Raw genomic sequence first — 18,729 nt, forward strand, 5'->3', positions numbered from 1 at the left:
TCACAGAGCTGTAGAGTCTTATAAGCCGCCTCTCTGTTAACTGTGTCGATAGTGCATGTTGTCAAACAGTGGTTTCAAACTGTTCCGAGCAAGTGAAGAGTGAGTATCGCTTCTTCCTCTGTACAACGAGGGCAGTAAATGAACTGAAGAATGAAACATCTGATTATTCACCGTACTTCAAACGCACCGTGCAGCATCGCTGAGCATCACTGCCAGCCCGTGAGACTCTTATTCCTCTTGTTTCTGATGCTACTTCTCCTGTTATCCATTCAGGAAGAAAATACAACAGTATTTACTTCATACTTCATTTAATCCCAGTTTGCCGACACATGAGTGCACTGTCCTGAGTAGAGGTCATACCTGCCAGTAACAGTAACAGTGTCAGACTGTGGCTCAATTAACGAACTGCAGTGCAAGACCTCGTGGAGTATGTCATTACACACACACACACACACACACACACACACACACACACACACACACACACACACACACACACACACACACACACACACACACACACACACACACACACAGTGCTTGGAGTATTTAATGCCTGATAATAGCACTGCATCACAGAAATCTGCACCCTCTATTATTACTGCTGCCCTTCTATGATGACAAATAGAGAGGCGAGTATAGTAGCAGCGGCGGAAAGTAACTAAGTACCGTACATTTACACTACTATGCTTTTCTACATTTTAGAGGCACTTGCATGCTTGAGTACTTCCATCTGATATAATTTCACACTGCACACATCAAGTTGAATTCATAAGAAATGAAATGCATTGACTCATGTCAATAGGCTCAGTGGTTTTCCTGCTATAGCCTCACTTAGTGTGGTATGGTGGCTAATGTTAGCCCGCTTTTGATATTGATGTGTAACTGTGTCCGTTTGCTGGCTTCATGGCTCTTGTCTGCCTGTGCTCGTATTACATTATGGTATGTTTTAATGTGATATTAGGTCAACAGTAACACAAGGGCCTGACGCAATTTTGTTTTGGAGAATTCACATTTGAATCACAATTCAAATGATCTTGAAGTTTCTTGTTATCTTGTGGCCACCCTGGTCGCTGTTCAGCAAAATCTCTCACTTTAAATCTCCATTGTACCGGCTCGTTTTTGTGTATTATTGGTGTTAAAGGTCTTATTTTACACTGAGATTTGGGTGTGTTATGCTAGTACAGAGGTCTGGTCACTCACTTCTTTATAACTCAAACCAGCACATTTTCTTTTATTTCTAAACAGACCTAACCGACCTCCCAAGATCTGAAACATTGTCTGAAATGACATCACTCGAGGCAATTTATAAGACTTAACGCAGCTCCTTCTGTAGACAAAAGGCTGTGAGCAACTGTTTTAAAATATGCATTTAAAATAAAATATACTATTTACCTTGGACTGAATGCAAGGCTTGTCCTTGTAATTAAGTACTTTTACGTCACGGTGTTTCTACTTTTAACTAAGGTAAAGGATCTGATCACTAGTTTAACATATCAATTTCGATTTTTGTATTCAATCTTGATAGAATATGACAACAAGTCAATCTGTGAATAAATAGGAAGGGAGCGTTAAACTGTAACGCAGGTTAGGAGAAGAAGTTATCATAACTGGCAACACTCAGGTTCTTCCTCTTCTCTGCTGAGGCGAACCAGTCAATGATTGTCCAGTCACAGCACAGTATTTTAGCAATATGCAACCATGGATGTTGTGGCCAAATGACGACAATGGATAGTTTCTTTTAATATGTCAACTAAATGACAAAGCCAAAGTTGACAATTTTAGGCTCTTGATGGAGCTGAAGAAAGAAGATGGGAGGTTAGGAAAACAAAACAAGCTGTGGTTTGAAGTAGGAAGAGAGGAGAAGAGCGTGGGCAGGAGAGGAGGATGTCAAAGTGTTTGAGGAAGAGGAAGAATAGAAGCAGTCACGATGGGAGGGCAGTGACGACAGCACCGTTATTAAAGCTCCCACTAATAAATGCTCTACAGCCCATTGAGGAGCAGAGACGAAGACATCGTGCTGAGTATCCACGAGTGTTTTACGCACACGTTGTGTTGTCATATCACTTTATCTGTTTCACATGTTTCACAAGATATCATGGATTCTTTTGTATTCACATAGTGTGTAGCCCATTTTGCTCCTTGGTTGGTTTAAGTATATTAAAGACAATCGGATAAATAGGTTCATTTTGACGAAGATATTTTTGTAAAGAATCTGTTTTTCGTATCAACAATTGTCATATTAGTGCTTCCCTCACTTACATACAAAAATTGCACTACTTTTGTCCAAAGCTAAATATTTTACAAATAAAAAACAGTATTTTTCTAACATTTACTTGTTAGTATTTATGGTCTTCAGAGGAGGAATCCTGATGTTTTTGGAGACTTCTGATCTCTTGTTTGGCACTTTTATCAAATTTCAACTTGTTCACATGAAATATGATGAACAAATATAACATGTAAATAAACAAATATAAATAAATGTAAACCTAATGGACCAGATTTAAGGGATTTAAGTTTCTCTCTGAGTCTCCTTGAAACAACAATCACAGGGACTCAAATGATTCCTTCATCACTTTAATTCCACACACAATTAAATACAATCATATCACACAATTGTCACATCATTCTTCACCTGAATGCAAACAAGCAGTACTATAATACTGAAGGAATGAAAATTACAATCAGAAATGCAGCCTGGAGCACATGGAGCAGGAGAGGATCCAGTGTTTTGGTTCACTTCAGTAGGATGAAGACACACAGGGCTTAAACTAGATATTATCCTTTTAAAGGCGCTCTCTGCCTCTGCACCTTTCAGTTTGTGGTATGAAAAAGATTCATATTCATTTTAACTGCATGTGATATGAATCTTTTCATGTAAAAATACTCTTTTACACACTTCATTTGAAAATGAATGAATGAAGCTACAAACATTTTAATCAAAATAGTCTCCTTTCTGTCGTGGCCGCTAATCTAATGCTAACTGTGCCCCTTTTGTTTTGCCTACAAATGTCTCTACTCCCCAGTTTATAGGAGAAAGTCTGAAAGCTCTCACTTTTCTGCTTTTTTTTGGCCTTAAAAATCAATTTCTATCATCTTATTCATACTTTCATCCTCGATAAAAGCTAAGACAGCCGCTCATCATCATCCTTTTTAGCGCCTTCCTCAAAATTTCCCTCTCCACGAATGCAAATGTCTAACTCTTCATCTCCTCGAATCCAGCATATGTTAAACCAGGACATTTGTAGATGAGTGCTGTCTGAGCTTTGTACTTTGTCTGGCTGGCTACATTCAGGTTGAAAGCGGAACCGTTTTCTACTTTTGCGACAGAAACCTCATCGTTTCACACTTTAATTAAGAAAAAGGAATCTCAAGGAACAATCCATGATAAGAAAAAAAAAGATTTTTCCTCATGATGTGCTGTTTGAACTGTTTTTCATAATAATACTATAGCTGCTGTAATTTGTCAGAGCATCCTCATCTATTACAGTTGCTGAGAGTAAAGGTTTCTGTACTTTTTTGCTGTTAAAACATCCAGGTTGAGCTTATAAAATTCCTCCTTTTTGACAAAACTGACGAACACGCTTGTTTTCACTGTAATTTAACATTTTAGCTGTGGTAATATAATTATACGCTAAGTCTATGCAGCCAGAGCTGTTTTAAAATGTTTGTCCTTCTATGTTTACTCTACAGCAATGAAACAAATGAGGCTACTTTAACAAAGATCAATAGAAACATCACATTTGCTTTGCATTTTGGCAATCAAGCGGTCAGGCCGCAGGTCACAGTTATAAAATGTGACCGCGCTGAACTCATCGCACACACACGAAAAACGCACTCTGATCAGAACGTCTCCATCCACAGACTGAGGGCTCTGGGTTTAGGCCGTCACTTCTGGAGTTGGAGGTTCAAAAGTTGGGATTCATGGGTCATACATTGGGTTGCTGAAATTTGCCATAGCGCTGCGGTCGTTGTTGTCCAGAAGAGGACCATAGGATCTACGTCTGGAGTGGAGAGAAAGTAGAGAAAAAACAGTGAGAGAGGAGTTGAATGGAGAGAAAGGAATACGATGACAGTCTTTAAAGAAAGACTATATATATATATATATATATATATATATATATACAGGAAATAAAGATACTTTAAAAAATGCTCTTTTGGTTATACAAACATTTTAAAGTTACTCTGATGCTTGATATAATCATTCATTTGTAAGAGTAGCCCCTGAAACCTGTACACAGGTGTGTTTTTAAATAAAAAAAATGGAACTAATTCCATTCATCTTCATTGTGGTGGCAGAAATCTCAGAGACAGATACCTTTACAAAAACAACTTTGACAAATAAAACCCAAATTCACGTCAAAATATGTTTATTTTATATTACCTTTGCCACAAAATGTCATCACTTGAGTTTTACTGCATAAACAACAACATGTTAATGCACTCGTTATAGCTTTGTTTGAGCTCTGGACTCACCGGATCATGTAGTAGTAAAGCCCACCCAACACCAGGGTGACAATCACTGTGACCACAATAAGAATAACTGCAGTACTTCCTGGAGAGAGAAAGAGAGAGACAGTAAGTATCATAAGATCCATTGTTTGTAGAAACAGTTTTAGTCCTGCAAACAAGTGTGTATGTTTTTACTAGTACCTACTGCCTAAGTTTCTTCTTACATAACTTCCTTTCCACCTTTTACACAATACTTCTGAACTCAAACTGTATGTCTTCAGCTTGCGTATCGCCAGTGTTGTGCAAGTTGTGCAAACTGTTTTTCTCATTACTCTTTTTGCAAATGTAATGCATTACATTACTCGTTACATAGTTTTTGTTACTCAGGACGGTTCTGTCAAAGGTGCCTTTTATGTCCAACTGAAAGCTGGGTAACTGCATTGAACAAATCAACAACTGGATGTGCCAGAAGTTTCTTCAATTAAACAAAGATAAAACAGAAGTAATTGTTTTTGGTACCAAGGACGAACAATTGAAAATCACCGCTCAGCTTCAATCACTGATGTTAAAACCCACAAACCAAGCCAGAAATCTAGGTGTAGTTATGGATTCAGACCTCAACCTGAACAGCCATATCAAGACAATTACAAAATCAGCCTACTATCACCTGAAGAATATATCAAGGATTAGAGGACTTATGTCTCAACAGGATTTGGAAAAACTTGTCCACGCATTTATCTTCAGCAGACTGGACTACTGTAACGGTGTGTTTACAGGTCTCTGTAAAAAGTCCGTCAGAACGCTGCAGCTGATTCAGGACGCTGCAGCTCGAGTCCTCACTAAGACCAGGAGGGTGGACCACATCACTCCAGTTCTGAGGTCTTTGCACTGGCTTCCTGTCCAACAAAGAATTGACTTTAAAATCCTACTGTTGGTTTACAAAGCACTGAATGGTTTAGGGCCAAAATACATCTCTGATCTGCTGCTACCTTATGAACCATCCCGACCCCTCAGGTCGTCTGGGACCGGTCTACTTTCTGTTCCCAGAGTCAGAACTAAACATGGAGAAGCAGCGTTCAGTTTTTCTGCTCCACATATCTGGAACAAAGTCCCAGAAAGCTGCAGGTCTGCTGAGACCCTCAGCTCATTTAAATCAAGATTGAAGACTTTTCAGTTTGCTGCTGCCTTTAATTGAACCACATTCAATTCATATATTAATCAATTTCCTGCATTTCTGCATTTTACTACTGTATTTTATTTCTTACACTGTTCTTAATTGCTGTTAAATCTCCTTTTCGTTTGCCTTATGTTTTGATGCTTTTAATGGTTTTAAAAGGACTGCACAATATATCGCCATTTCCTCCGGGACCGAGTTCGTGCAAGGCGTACACTATAAAACGCAGATCGGCAGAGATCTTTTCCAGACGTGGTTTGTGTGCGAGTAATTGCAGAATTGCGGCAGTGTATGGTTGATTGCGTGCAGCGTAATGTCTCAGGGAGACATCAATTATTGTTTCAATGTATGTTTTAAATCTCCTTTACTTTTTACTACTGAATTTTATTTCTTACACTGTTTCTTTAATTGTTTTTAAATCTCCTTTTCTTTTGCCTTGTGTTTTGATGCTTTTAATGGTTTTATGTGAAGCACTTTGAATTACCTTGTTGTTGAAATGTGCTATACAAATAAACTTTGCCTTGCCTTGCCTTACTGTGTGTGACTGACTTTAATCTTCTTCTGTCATGTACCACGACCTTAACTTCTTTGCCAGCAGACCACACTGACCTTTGAGCTGAAATATTAATTAGTAATCTCGTAGCCGGAAACGTAACCAAGCAGATTGCTGCAGGTTTATTACTATGTGTGAGATGGCACTGATGCCCAGGAGAAATGCTCAGACGGCTGTCACACTCCAAGTCACTCCTCTTATTCGGAAGCAGAATTCAATCAATAAACACCACCTTGGGAAATTAAGCTGTCTCCAACATCTCTCTCTAAGTTCAAAGTTGAAGTTGCTTGGCTGACAGACAAACAAGTAACAGATAACTTTGTTGAGTTTCAACAGTGATCTTGGAGGACACTTTAGGGAACTGATGGCTCCATTGGATGCTCTGATAAAATGGCGTTCTTGTGTCTGTTTGCTGTAGATTATCAAATCATCTTCAACTCGTCATGGAACACAGCGGTTCAATCCTTGAACTCATTTGGCGATAGGTGGGTGGAGTGGAAGATCGAGGTTCGTGCTACACAATGCAAATATTAGATGAAAAACCTTTGCCATTTCTTGCTTTCCACTTTCTTGTGGCTTTCACCGGCCATGACACAGACTAATTTGGTTTCAGATGTGATGGGAAATCAAACAGAAACTTTCAGTTTTGGACTTTTTGAGTCTGCTAAAGCACATAACTGCAGAGAAATAAATCCACATTTAGTTCCGGACTTAAGATTCTGGGGCTATGTCGAGCTGCCGGGTGACTCATAGTACTCATAACACTTATAATTGGACACCTAGCCTAGAAACAGCCTAAGTTCAAAAACCGCACTCTGGAGGTCATAAAAGTTCTGAGTCAGATGCATTATCAGATTCAATGGTTACTGATGACGGGAATGTCTTTTCACATTCCTGCACATGAGGGACAGAGTTCAAACTCTGTTAAAATAACATACACAGAAATCTGTATTAAGATTGGATAGATCTATAGAGCTGAGAGACTTGCTTAACGTGTCTCTGCAGCGACTGGATGCCATTTAAAAATAACAACAGGTCAGGTGTTGAACAGTTTTGTGAATAATAGAGAGAGCAGGGAAAGAAATGGCACACAGCCATTTGTCTTCAAACTGATGCCGTTCGTTTTCACTCATTCAACTCGTGAAGACTCAACTCCACAGTAAACAAGGAAGTGTAAGAGAAAAGTGTTGCGTTCAAATATTAACCACAGTTCGACACATTGCTCAAATAGGTCAAAGAGAAGGAGGAACGGATGCATGGACTCTGTGTGTTTGCATTGACCTCTTTAATCAGAGGTGTGATCACAGGTGCTTTGTTCTTTGGTTCCTTTTTTCCACTCAGAGACGATCACATTTTGATGTTTTAGGACAGATGGACCATTTACATCAGATAAATGGTTTTGTTAGATGACATGCAGTTTACTGGCAATGCGTTTTGACTGTACTTTTATTAAATGATTTATAAAAAATGGAGAGGTAGGCACCCTGGGCCTGGGGGCCCAAACAGCTATAAATATATTATGATGTTCGAATATGAAAAGTATTGAATTATTTTACTCTTCTTATTCATTGTATCCCAAAATAACTAACAAAAGGCGCCCAAAGCTCTGAAACATTATGCAACAGATTCAGATTTGACTCACTAGTACATTGTGCTGATGAAGCCTCTCTTTAACTCTTCACTTGAACTAAAAATGTGTACGCAAGAATTTTACTGTGCAGTAATGGTAGTTTAGAAATATTGGTGAAATGGTGGTCAACAAATGTAATGCAGATAATTTCCAATTAGACATATTAGTTGCTTTCTTTGACATAACCACAGCGGTTACAAAGGTGAGCATGGATTTATGGATGGAGGGAAGTCGTTCACCTGTATTTTTGCATATTATTTCCTGTAACTAACAGGCAGATTTTTTGTACTAATTGCCATGAAATCTGCACCATATATTCAAGGTCCCCAAAGGATGAATTCTAGGAATTTTTCAGTAAAATGTCTGTGTGATGTTGTATATCTACTTGATTGTTTGGCACAACATTTGGTACAAACACTCATGGTCCCCAGATGATGCATTCTGTCGTCAGACGGCGACGTTTCCTCCTGTGCTGCCAGCTGATTGACGTTTATCGTTGTAATTGAGATATCTTGACAGCTATACCGCGTAAATTGCTGTGAAATTTGGTACAGACATGCATGGTGGCCAGAAGCTGAATTGGAGTAAAATTGATCCCCCGACCTTTCATCTAACACCATCATCTGCTCTAAACTTTAATTTGCCCAATACTTTGGTTTATGACCAGATAACTGTAAAACTAATGACGGTCTCACCTACTTTGTGTTTAGTCATAATGATCAAATGTTAGCATTCTTGTCGCTACATACCTGAGCTCAGAGCCTCGGACTCATGTCCTTTTTGTCCCAGTGTGGTGGTTTGGGTGGCACTTGCGGTGGTGGTGCTGGTGGTGGTGCTGGTAGTAGTTGTTGTGCCGGTGTTTTGGGTGGTGATGTGTGCTGTGCTGGGGGGGCTTGTGCTGGTACTGATGCTGGGGCTTGTGCTGGTACTGATGCTGGGGCTGGTGCTGGTACTGACGCCGGTACTGATGCTGGGGCTGGTGCTGGTACTGACGCCGGTACTGATGCTGGGGCTTGTGCTGGTACTGACGCTAGAGTCCTGGGTGTCAGTTGTGATAGATGGAGATGAAGAGGACGTGGTTTGTGTTTCTGATGAAATTGTCGCTTTTGTTTGCTCAGTGCTGGTTACATTTTGGGTGGAAGCTGTATTGTTGGTAGACAGCGTTGTACTGGTGTAAGTTATATTGGTGACATAAGCATTTGACGTGGGTGGTTGAGTCGTTGATGAATTCAAGGTTGTATCCTGGGAGCTGACGTTGTTCGACGTCGTAGGACTCAATGAAGTAGTTTGAACGGGTTCTGTTGTTGGGGATGATAATCCTGTTGCCTCCTGTGTTGTTACTGCACCACACAACAGTAGACCTGCGATTTAAAACCAAAAAAAATGTTTATTTCAAGTACAATCCGGCGGATGTGTTTCAACAGATTTAGGAGCATACAACAGCTATTACAGGCCCCACAGTCTCTGAGGACACCATAGAGGGATGATAATGATCTTACACTCCATATATTTTACACATTACCGTCAGTTTGCTCACCATGAGCACTTCACAGAATTAACATGATGATGTCATGTCATGGAAGATGTCATGATGATGTCATGGAGGTGAAATACTAAATCACTTGAGTACCCCTTTAATATTAATTGTGTGTGTTTTTATTAATACCATCACTGACGACTCTGAATGTGGCAATTACAAACAGTACACATGAAACACTTGAATGTTTTGGGGCTTTTACCAATAATAACAGTACTAAAACAGAATAATATGCCTTTTATTGAAAAATGAATTGATGATGTAATGTGGGATGGATTAACACATTGTTGGTTTTAGTCTTTTCCAGGAATTTGTTGACTATAAGGAAAACATAGAATAATGCCAACCTTATCCTTTAACCATGCAGTCTATCAGGGTGCTTCAACAGCTGAGACTTTAACACGCAGTTCACCAACTTTCAACTTCACCTTTAGAACAAGTGGGTCACAGTTAACAGTTAAAAGTCACGGTAGAATCAAGTTCTGTTTTCAGGGAACCGTGTAATGCTTTAGGGGGAGAGGCAGAGTTTTGTCCTCAGTGTTTTAGTGAAAAGGAAGTCGGGGCAGGGATCAGGTTTCAACGTCACGCCACATTTCTACTGGAAATGAATAACAACATCATCCTCTGATAGAAAGTCAGTGATTCAACTCACCACATTATCCTGTGATGTAAGAACTCCATTACTACCCCCAGGTTTCAAAACTGCACAGTGTTGTTCACAACCAAAGTCAAAGTTAAGAAGAACAAAAAAGATTTCACGCCCTCGAGCATTAGTGGCACCTACACAAATGTGTTTAATCATCCCAAAGTTGAAAGAGTGAAAATATCGAATGTACGTTCTCACTTGTTAAATATTGTTTTTACAGCTCAGCACCAAATCAAATTTTACACAACAGAGAAGCATCCCGTTAACCCTCATCAGGGAGAGCCGGCTTGTGATTTTAACTTTATTTGTGTTGAATACAACTAACATCTTTTTTAAACCAGTGAAAAAAGTCTGTTCTTAAGAGACGTTTCAACTGTTGCAATCGAATAAAAAATATCTTGAAACAAGCCTGTCTTAGTCGTAAATTGGAAATAATCTCACGCAAACAGCGACCTAAATAAAATTTGGAGCGATTTTTTAACAACTACGAGAGTTGACACGACACCAAATAGTAAGAGGGACATTTTTGCAATGAAGTGGAATGTCTGCATTCCCTCCACCTACCTCAGCAAAACATTTCTTTAATTTATTGAATTATCTTGACAGTTGTGACGTGATCTTCCACATATTCGGACTTGCTCGAGACATTGACAAGTCTTGTACATAAAAAGACAAAGAGAGAGAACATATTTCAAGGCTAGTCACCACATCAAATAGCATGCATTGATGTCAGTGTTTACTTACATGATATCAGAGCCTGCAGGCTGACCCTCATCATAGTGCTCTTTTCACTGTATATCTTCACAAACATGTGTAGCTGCAGCTCTGCGCTCTGTGCTCCCTGAGGACAGATGTAGTGTGTGTGTGTGGCTGCCTGTGACTAGAGGTGACTGATTACAAGAGCCTGGAGGCGAGGCTACGTGATGACTGAGTGATGCAAGAAAAAAAAAGAAAGGGGGGGGGGGGGGGCGGCCCGGTTATAGTTTGAAGCTGTTTTAATGATGACTTAAAGGACCAGTGTGTATGATTTAGTGGCATCTAGTGGTGAGGCTGTATATAATACTGTATATAATATATACCTGTGTGTATATATATACACAGAGTATTACAGCCCACAGATAAACTAGGAGTCCATGAAGCGCAATAAAGATTGATGAAAGTATTCATTAATTATTTGTCTGGTAAACTGTTTCCCACCAACAATAGTTAGAATTATGCAGCTTCCCCAATCACTTCAGGCAGTGTTGTTTGGAGTTAAACACTTCACGTTTAAAAATCAATAGAAAGCAGTTCAGAAGGAAGTGACCTCACCAGACCTCTCTTTCCCGCTCCTCACCTCTGCTCGAGGCGATCGGCCCAAGGCTAAATGGAGCCACGACTAGCATAACACACACGCATATCTGACTGTGGCGGGTTTTGACAAGGAAGACGAACGTGTGGAATAATGAAAGAAAATATCTGTTTCTGATCCCTCTTTCAACTCTCAATCATGAGTCCAACAATGCAATGCTCAATCAATCATCAGGTCAGCATTTCAATTTGTCCAATCCTTTCAATTATACCCAAATACCGGCCAAACTAATGCCACTGCCATCAGCCTCAGCTGAAGTTATGCAAATGTTAGCAGGCTAACATGCTCAACCAAGCAGGTGAACATGATGCTTGCCAAATATTAACATGCTAACATTGTCACTGCCAGCATGACGCTAGCATGTCTGTAGAATCTTACACTTCTTACACTAAAATCTTTTGTGATCAGATCAACTTACCTGAGGAATTGTGGCTGACGGAGACATTGTCCTTTTTTAAAGAGCTGCTGCTGATGCTGCTGCCAGCTGAGGCGGTTGTGATGGTGGCTGGTGTAGTCCTGGTCACAGATGATGGGTCAGGTCCTGAAGAAGAGTTGGATTGGGATACGGAAGAAGAATACATCGGGGAGGTGTCCACTGGTGATGAAGCTGGATGGACGACAGTACTGGTGTCTCTGGTTTCTCCCATCCTGTCTGTCACTCTCTCTGTGGATTGAGTAGAAACTGTAGAGGTGCAAAGTCAAGAGATGTCTGTTAATTACACCATTGGAAAATTGAATTTCTTTTCTTCAGTTGTCCCATCTAGTTAGCTCCATGGGTCTCGAGATGGCAGTCACTCTGCCCTTTTGTCAAGACAAAATTTTCTCTTGCAGGGCTGCCACTAAACTCAAATTTTCTATACAACAATCTATCAAATATTTTACAGATTAGTTGATTGATCGATTAAATAATAAAACAAATTGTTTTCTCTTAAAAAAGTCCAGTTGACCATTTCATTTAAGTAGTAAAGTAAATCGTATTTTGACAAACTGTGTCAATTATGTACGGACTAAACTAATGCCATCCCCATCAGCTTCAGCATGCTAACATGCTTTAGCATGGTAACACGCTAAACCAAGATGGTGAACACAATAATAAGTACATTGCATTTGTTTGTTCAAAGATTAAAGGATTAATACACATTTGGTGCTCTGGTGAGTATTTGGGGCAGCACGACGATGTATGAGGGATTGAGTCAAAATAAACCACAGTGTGTTTGTTCAATGAAGGAACATGTCACCCAGCCTATGAACAAAATGTAAGACTGAATGGTGAAACGAAATGGCAACTATCAACAAAAAAACATGTATTAAATTAAAATATGTTGAGTCATGTTTTACTTTAGGGAATACAATTGCACAATACACATTCCAAGCCAAAGCATTAGCCGCTTCAAGCCACAATGTATCAAGGCAGAATAGAACTGTGAGGGAGGAGAAGGGTGTGTGTGTGTGTGTCTGTTTGTAAGATGACGGAGGGTGTTTCTGCCTGTTTGCGATCGGGAGGAGGATATGCGTGTGTTGCAGTTCCAGAGAACGGCCGAGCTGCCACGCCTAATACAAGCGCCTCACATTCAATTTTCCTTTACAAAAAAAAATCATGATTATGTTTCTTTTGCCGCCGATACTAATTACTAATCGTTGATGATCCATATTGGCAGATACGGCTCCCTTTGTTGTTTGATTATAGCAGCTGGTCGACAAGGCTCCAGGCTATTTAGTTTTCGCCACCGTCCAAAAAATCATTTCAACTGCTGTGAAGTAAACCATCAAAAATTCTAAATGTTATCCTTTTACTTTGTTATAGTCATCTATCGTGTTTTTCTTCATTAAAAGCACACAATTCAAATTAAATCATTTTTTTTATTTTCATTCATTAAAACAAAGCTTGTCATTAGTAGTTTTGAATGATGCAGTATAATCTACTTAGAGCTTGTGTAAACAGCTCATAATTCCCTCTCTCTATATCTATTCATGTTGTTCAAACAACTGATTTTATTCAAGTTTCTCACCAACACTACATTTTACGAGATTACATGTGGACACATCACGATAACGTTATCATTGACCTTCTCCCAATACTCATTTTCACCCAGCAGAGTCTGGACGCAGTGCTCCCACGGTTACTAGCTTTCCTCCTGTCAATTTAAACACTTGATTGATTGTTTACAATGTCACATTTCTGCAGATCGGCAACGAGAAAAGAATAAATGCCGATATCCTGATGGCATATTTTACTGAATATCAGCAGATGACTCAGTAAAACTTTATTTCACACTGATGGTTAAAGTTAAACTGTGTAATTAATCTGCGGTTCACAGTATATATATATATATATATATATATATATATATATATATATATATATATATATATATATATATATAAATATATATGTATATATATTTTAATCAATTAAAAATCTTAATTCTCATGATTTAGTCTTTCCCCCAGCCTCATTCTGTAACTGTTTTGGTCATACAGTATTCGACTCTGAGATAAGTTTCTGTTTCCCGTAAATGGCTCATGGAATCCCAACTGAAATGAAACGGAAACTGTAGATTTACTGCATGTTGTGTGGTTTATAAAGATAGACTGAAATAAAGCTGTTTCATCCAGCCTTCGAGTTTTATCTTTTTGGGGGTTTTATTACATAATGGAGAACTTAATCCACAGGGAAAGAATTTCACTTTTTTCTAAGCATTGAAATGTGAATCATCATGTTGATACCTGAAGAATGACTTGTTAATGGAGGTATTTAAAACAAATAGCACACTTTTAATTCAAAATCAAATAAGACCAATTATACAGCGGAGAAAAGTAGAGAGGAAGACACACAATTACATTGAAAGGGGTCTATAATGAAGGTTATGGAGATTTTGGAATATTTCATCCCATCAGCCAGAAACAGTCCAAAGTGGATCTTCATAAATTAACCTTGAGCAATACCTGATCAAAACCAAAACAATAATAATGATAATATTTATTGTTATTATTATTATTTGTAATTCAACTTTATTCATGAATCATTTTTCAAAGCTTGAAGTTCTTTACTAAGAAAGCAATACTTTAAAGCAAAGGTCAAATAGACACTAAAAGATATGATATAATATATTTGTATATGCAGTGCATCGCGGCATCCCCAATGTGTAGCAAAAGAACATTAATCGATAAACAAAATAGTCATTAGTTGCAGCATAGATGATATTGTAAATTGATGAAATATATATTTTTAAAGCTGTAAAGATTTGGGGTTTTTTTCAGATTTTTCCGGCTGATTCTTATTTCATTCTCATACATCGTCCCCAATTTTAACAACCTTTTTGTGAAACACTTGCGACACTTTGTCTTTGCGTGTTTGAATCATATTGGTAGGTTTAAATATAAATCTGGGATATTTCCTGAAGTCCTCTTAAGCAGGCACATGTTTCTATCTTTAAAGAGTAGAACCAGATTTCAGGTTCTAGCACCTACTGAAACAAAATACAAAGATGAAAAAATGCAACTGCAGGTATATGGCAGAGTTTACTTACATGCTAGCAGAGTGTGCGGGCTGACCCTCATCACTGTGTATTACCCCAAATTGTCGACTTGCTGTGCTGGATGCAGCTCTGTGTTCTGTGCTTCCTGTGGATAGCAGTGGTGCGTCTGGCTGATTGTGACTGTAGGTGCCTGATTATAAGAGCCTGGGGGTGAGGCCAAACAATGGAGGTGAACTGACCATGCCATGTTGAGCTGGAATGCCTTCTTTTGTCAGGGAGCAGAAAGTTGAACTAAACCGTGTGAAAGCGTATACTTATACAATGTTGTTAGAGAACTTGACATTGGTTTAATTTGACCTTCACCCAGACAAAGAATCGGAAAGAATCTTCGAAGTTGTCCATAGCTCGCAGCTGGAACATATTTTATAAACAAACACAATGTTGTGATCCAACATAAATCGTCATTGTGCGTTTTTTCCAATACAACTCTCCCTCAATATGGGCAAAACAATCCCTTTTTATCTGTTTCCTTTCCTTTCAAAGTGTGCCAGCATTAGCTTCAGAGAGAATATCATTGCCTCCAAAATGTTGGTCTGACAATGTCCTCAGAATCACCTACACTGGCTAATGACATTGTCCAGTCTTACTCTCCTGTCAATCAATACAAATTCAGACATTATTTCCAGACTGAATTTGATTCACTGGTCTTTCGCTCCTCAGGCAGGTCATTGTACAATGCAGAGGCCCTGGTTCTAACAGCCCTGCCTCTATATTCTGGACAGGAAGAATAATTCTGGACGGCTTTAACTGAGGATCCGAGGTTGTGCTCGTGGTGACTTAAAGGTCTGCAATGAGGATCAGAACACGTAAGGCCTTTAAGTCCGAATCTGTCGGATGGTCCATTTCAAAGTAAGCAATGAAGCGATGCTGGGATGCGACTTTGAAAATTGGGTTTAACGCTTCAGAATGAAACTGAATTTGGCCGATTCCTGAGAAAAGGGAGAGGCGACAGTCTGAGCGCGGAGATAAGAAAAGAAAAGACGAGTTACCGCCTTAAGGTTAACGAATGATGAATTAATTTTAATCGTAAAAAACCAAACTGAACCAAACAGTGCACCTACATGTCTAAATTAAGGTAATTTAGGAAGTTCCAGGCTTGATTATCGCCAAGGCAGCGGCTTGTTCAGCAGCTTGACTTGAAGTTTAACGGGATATAGAGCTTCGTGCATATTTGGTGGGCAGCAAGAAATTACTTAATAGTGCGTTACACTTATGTCATTACTGTTTTCAGCAACCAGTAGTTTTTGAATTTGAAATTCGGTAATTACATTACAGTAACTAATCCCAGTAAGGCTACATTAGTTTGATAATTTGAGGGCAGGCATGTTTGCCCTCTTACCAGGAGTTTGTTTCATGAACAGTTGATGTGAGTTTGGTCTTTCTGCGTTCAATTGACGGACTGGCCAAAGAAGTGTTCGCTTATCCCAGGGGCTGGAGGTGTAGGCGGCTCGGCAAACCTCCACTAAAATTGATAAAATGTATATGTTAACAGGTTGTGTGTTCTTGGCTGGTTGGCTAATGGTAGCCACTGGTAAGCCTACATTCAGGAATCAGCTGGGTTTGTTCAGAGTTGGAGGGGGTATGAACTGTGACAGCATTACTCAAGACGTCCTTTGCAGTGACAGTGCTGCACGGCTGCCAACTATATTCAATTTAGTTTTGATTGGTATAGTAAATTTACTTCACACTTTACATGGTCGAAGTTACATCCTGAACTGATTACATTGAAAATTTCAGCAAACAAAAGGAAAAGATTTACTTATTTAATTTGAGAGTTTAAGATGAGGACATTATCAATGTGTTCAAATATAAATTTGAGCTTAAACTACTTTATCATAGACTGGAACATTTTGAGCAGAAATCCATTGCGCTTCACAGCAGACCTATAATAAAAACAGTTTTATCAAATTAGGACTTGCTGACGGTTTTATTTGGAATATAAAATGTGATAGATTGTCACTGAAATGCGTCTTTCTTTGTACTTTTTGGCAGCTCTAAGTACCAGTACTGTGACGGAGGCTGTGACATTCACATTCGTTTTTCATAGCGTGCTTACAGATTGTCCTACATGTAAGTGCAGAATCTGTTTATGGAGATAGTTAGTGAAGTAACACTATTGCTTTTTCAATGAATCATATTTAATGAGTAACTGATTACATTTACATTACATCAAAGTAATTTGCCAAACACTGTGCGCAATAAATGGAACAAAAGAGTTATGATAATGCTCAGGCTATGAATTAAGAACAACAGTGGACCGAGGATTGAGCCTTGGGAAACGCCACATAAGAGATTATATGAGTCATGCTCCAAAATAACCAAGAAGCTTTGGTCAGTAACAAGGAATGACAGCTGGACGTCTTGGTGACAGAAAGATGAACTGCCACTAACGATTATTTTCATTATCTATAATTGTTGAGTCTGACTTCAATTATTAATTATCAAACCAAAGAGTTGATTAATTTTCTGTAAATTGATTGATTGTTAGGTAGAGAAGTGTAGCTGTACAGCTGTCTCCGAATTCAGCTGCTAAAATTATCTTCAACACTGACCTAACTTGACCAGAAAGAGTGCAATTTCTGATTATTTTTTTTATTTTTATTGATGAATGGAATGATAGCAGCCCATGACCAATGAATGAAGATAGAGCACATTGGAGTAACTTTGTTATTGTGTGTATCGGTGTGATTCACTAGTCTCATTCTTTCAGTCTGTCAGAAACACAGCTGACCCTGTGGTGAGCTGGTAAAGCTTCAGACGTTGGTGCTGGATATTTCTGTTTACGAATTGAATGCTTTAATGCTCAGATATTTCCTGATTCAATTCTCCAGCTGTGGTTTGTTATTATCTGTAGTTCATATTGTAAGCCAGAAGAGAGCAGCATATTCATTTATAATGTAGCCTGAGATTTCAAAACCAGTGAAGTCGTAGGAGATTAAAGGCACCATCACACAGAAAATTCCACTTCACTGTTGGTCAAATAGAGATATGTCTGAATGTACCGGTACGTATTGTACTTAAAGAGCTCAGAGGTCTACTTTGTCCAAGCTTTTAGCTGAGGCCTGCCAGCATCCTGAGTCTTGAGGCAAACCTATCTAAACTATCACTGGATGAATTTGATACTAAAGAAAACTTTGAAATGTGACGATTCTCAGGCAAGTTCAGGATATTTAAGAGCATCTTTTTTTCAATGTTTTCTAAGCCAGTGATTTTCAACCACTGTGTCGTGGTACACCAGTGTGCCGTGAGAGATCGTCGGGTGTGCCGTGGGAAAATAGTATTTAGCTGCCGCAAATAATTTGCAATTTTTACTGAGGGATGACTCTAAGGAGTATGATTTTGACGTGAGTTACGTCAAGCTGGCGCTAATGGATTTAATGTACCTTAATTGCAACAATGACCTGTATGTCATAACCAAATTATTGAGAAATTATTGAAGAAGGCCTGCACTAGAATCCTTAAACACAGTCATGTTAAGACATTTCTACTGTGGGTTCATATTGTCTTCACTGGTAAAGACCAACAGTAAGAGGTTTAAATACACCTCAGTGGGAGATGGGAATAATGGACACCTCATGCAGTGACCTCGCTGTGACAAACTCCCTCTGCTCCCGAACGATTGCCTAATTAATCGGCCTGGCTGCTGATAGCCCTGAATTAGTTTGCAAAACAAATGAGGATGGCTGCCATGCCACTGAAACCTCTGAGGGGAAGGGCAGTGAAGGAGGGGCCTGCATGAATGAATAACAAAACCTATACTTCTCTAATATATGAGGAATAACTTCATATTTTTTTCAGTGTTTTATATTGATAGTTATCTAAGGTACAATGGATGACAAGGACTTTG

General features: G+C 39.0%; 1 protein-coding gene across 1 annotated transcript; it reads right to left on the reverse strand.

Annotated features, from left to right (window-relative positions):
* Positions 1 to 3,808: 3,808 nt before the first annotated feature.
* Positions 3,809 to 10,844, reverse strand: parm1 (prostate androgen-regulated mucin-like protein 1). The gene is made up of 4 exons (XM_079290049.1): positions 10,737 to 10,844; positions 8,559 to 9,170; positions 4,477 to 4,555; positions 3,809 to 4,004 (listed from the first exon to the last, which is right to left on the reverse strand). The coding sequence occupies exons 1-4, from the start codon at positions 10,801 to 10,803 to the stop codon at positions 3,923 to 3,925; spliced, it is 840 nt and encodes a 279-aa protein (XP_079146175.1). The 5' UTR covers positions 10,804 to 10,844; the 3' UTR covers positions 3,809 to 3,922.
* Between the last annotated feature and the right edge of the window lie 7,885 nt (positions 10,845 to 18,729).

This window comes from Melanostigma gelatinosum (genome assembly GCF_949748355.1).
Source record: "Melanostigma gelatinosum genome assembly, chromosome: 18".
NCBI classification, from domain to species: domain Eukaryota; kingdom Metazoa; phylum Chordata; class Actinopteri; order Perciformes; family Zoarcidae; genus Melanostigma; species Melanostigma gelatinosum.

Coding starts and splice junctions, on each gene's coding strand:
- parm1 (XM_079290049.1), bottom strand. CDS start 10,803: ATGTTTGTGAAGATATACAGTGAAAAGAGCACTATGATGAGGGTCAGC. Junction 9,171..10,736: donor CCTGCAGGCTCTGATATCAT/GTAAGTAAACAC, acceptor TTTAAATCGCAG/GTCTACTGTTGTGTGGTGCA. Junction 4,005..4,476: donor CTTTACTACTACATGATCCG/GTGAGTCCAGAG, acceptor TCTCCACTCCAG/ACGTAGATCCTATGGTCCTC.